The following is a 2677-nucleotide window of genomic DNA, read 5'->3' as shown; positions in this document are numbered from 1 at the left end:
AACTTCACTACATTTCCGAGAGTGAAACTTCACTACATTCGCTAATATTAGAAGCGTTTGATAGGAACAAACTTGATAGGAAACCACAACACTCCCTCCCAGTGAAGAACTGTTCTACTACGTCCACGTCCGCATCTGTGTGTCCTACGGCGGAAATTGGCAGCCCGGAGGCAAAGAAATGACGGTATTAAAAAGAGAAAAGGAAACTGAAGTTAAGGAAAATAATGAAGTCGGGCAAAAAAACAGGAAATAAAAAGTTTACATCAGCGAAAGGTGGAATATGAGGAGCCGCGTAGGCGAATATTTTTGGAAGAAATAGTAGGTAAGAAGAAAAAACATAGGAACTTTAAGAAAAAAGCTAAAATGAGGGAAAAGAAGAATTTGAAAAGAATTTATAATAAAATAATTTCCACTATAGTGACCCTTAAAGGAGACAATAGGTTCTTTGCCAAGACCACGATTGGGGGGTACGAAGTGTTAGCCCTACTGGATTCCGGTGCTGGTGCTAGCTATTTAAGAAAGAACGCAAATGTGCTATTGAAAGGTAAATAAAATATGATTCTGCCAATCAGGGGACAGAATATTAAAACAGTTAACGGAGGAGAGACCGCCGTAGTGGGAGCCACCAAGTTACCAGTGTTGTGGGACAACCAAACAAGGAATTAGAGTTTTTAATAGTACCTGGTCTTCAACAAGAGGTGTATTTAGGTATCGACTTCTGGTTAGCTTTTGGAATGAGTGTTGTGGGCAAGGGAATGAATGGGGGTGTGAATGATGCTAGCGTTTCCGAACTCGTTCCCGCCGATGGTGATTATCCTTCGATGCCGTGCAACATGTTCTGACATCAGAACAGACGAGCGCATTGGAATGGGTGAAATCCCAGTTTCCCTCATTTGCAACACGTTATTGAGGTAACTAGCGAGAATCTGCCAGTTAAGCAGCAGCACTACCCGATTTCGCCGGCCATACAAAAACTAGTGTATGCTGAACTCGACCGAATGCTGAGCATGGTAGTCATCGAAGAGTCCAATAGTTGCTTGAGCTCACCGGTCTTATTGGTGATTAAAGGAACGAAAAATCGCCTCTGTTTAGATGCCCGTATGGTAAATGAAAGGACAATAAAGGACGCATATCACCTCCCACACATAGACGGAATTCTCAGAAGACTCCAGAATACCAGGTTCATACCCCGATTGACCTAAAGGACGCGTTCTGGCAGATTCCTTTAGAACCCAAGTCGAGAGAAAATACTGCTTTTATGTGCCTGGTAGACCACTGTACCAGTTCACAGTCATGCCGTTTGGACTGTGCAGCGCGGCACAAAGAATGTGTCGTTTAATGGACAAGGTCATACCCGCTTCGTTACGTGAATGTGTATTTGTTTATCTAGACGATTTGTTAAGTGTGTTCAGAAGATTTCTCGTCCCATATATGTTTGCTAGAAAAGGTCGCTCGATGTTTGCGTGATGCAAAATTGACAATAAACGTAGAAAAAAGCAAGTTCTGTTACAAAGAGGTGCAATGTCTCGGCTACGTAGTCGGTGATGGGTGTATCAGAACGGGTGCCAACAAGGTTGCAGCTGTGAGGGGCTTTCCCGAACCTAAGACCCCAAAACAGCTAAGACGGTTCCTGGGCATGTTGGATTGGTACCGTCGATTTATCCAGGATTATGCGACCATTGCAGCTCAGCTGCACGACTGCCTCTCAAAAGACAAAATCAAAAAGTTTACGATGACTGAGGAGGCCAAAGTTTCCTTTGAGAAGCTCAAACAAAGTTACTGACTCATCCGGACTTCAACAGACGCTTCTATATCCAATGTGACGCATCGACAGACGGAGTGGGAAACTAGTCCTTTCCACCCGCCCAGGCCGTGCGGCTCTGAAACTCGTCCTTTCAGACTGTCTACCCAGCACGATATCCAGCTATCCTGCTGCCCGGAATATTGTCCATTCCGAGAGCTGTAACAACTGCAATAAATATATATTTAAAAAAATTCAAAAATTTCTAAGCATTGCCGCAGAAATTTTACATTTAATGGTAGTTTGTAAGATTTGAAAACTTATTGTTAGTTTCGAAAAAAAGATTCAATAAATAAATATGTACATATTATAACAAAAATATATATATATCAAGGTACATTGAACAGGTAGTATCAGTAGAGCAGCTGATTTGATTTATTTTCAAATTATTTGGTCTCGAAAATGTCAAATATTTTTAATTTTTTCTCACGAAAATTATATGTTAAAATCCATTTGCTTGTGAAACCTTTTTCCATACAAAACAAGCGATTGAATAGCAGCTTTTGGAACGTTCGCCCAACTCGGCAGCACGACCGCTGATTACTGGGCCTTGCAAAGGATGGATCAATGCTTCGAGAAGCAAACAAATTTACTAGGAAAGAAAGTTGCATCAATTTTTATTTTTTCCAATTTCAATTTTTTATTTTTTATAATTTTTTGTATTTCACATGGCACGCTTTGATTTAGAAGAAAAAATTCAGAACAGTTGTTGACACTTTCGATACCAGAAGCAACAACAAAATACACGCAAATGTTGTTTTTGCTCTACTGATACTACCTGTTTAATGTGCCTTGATATATATATATCGACAAGTGTTTTTTGTCCTTTTTACTTCAAAATTCAATTACAGACAATCTAATTGACCGATATTGAAA

General features: G+C 40.3%; 1 protein-coding gene across 1 annotated transcript in view; it reads left to right on the top strand.

Moving 5' to 3' along the window:
* The window catches only part of LOC118750261, a 17935-nt gene that overhangs the window by 10411 nt on the left and 4847 nt on the right, over positions 1-2677 (top strand). Inside the window, exon 2 of the mRNA XM_036484987.1 lies at positions 419-544. Coding sequence (XP_036340880.1) covers positions 419-544 — 126 coding nt within the window. The remainder of the gene's footprint in view (positions 1-418; positions 545-2677) is intronic.

Source organism: Rhagoletis pomonella, unplaced genomic scaffold (assembly GCF_013731165.1).
Source record: "Rhagoletis pomonella isolate Grant_MI unplaced genomic scaffold, Rhpom_1.0 Rhpom_scaffold_00184, whole genome shotgun sequence".
Classification (NCBI taxonomy): Eukaryota; Metazoa; Arthropoda; class Insecta; order Diptera; family Tephritidae; genus Rhagoletis; species Rhagoletis pomonella.
The sequence above is the reverse complement of the archived record's forward strand: the minus strand, read 5'-3'. Positions and strand labels throughout refer to the sequence as shown.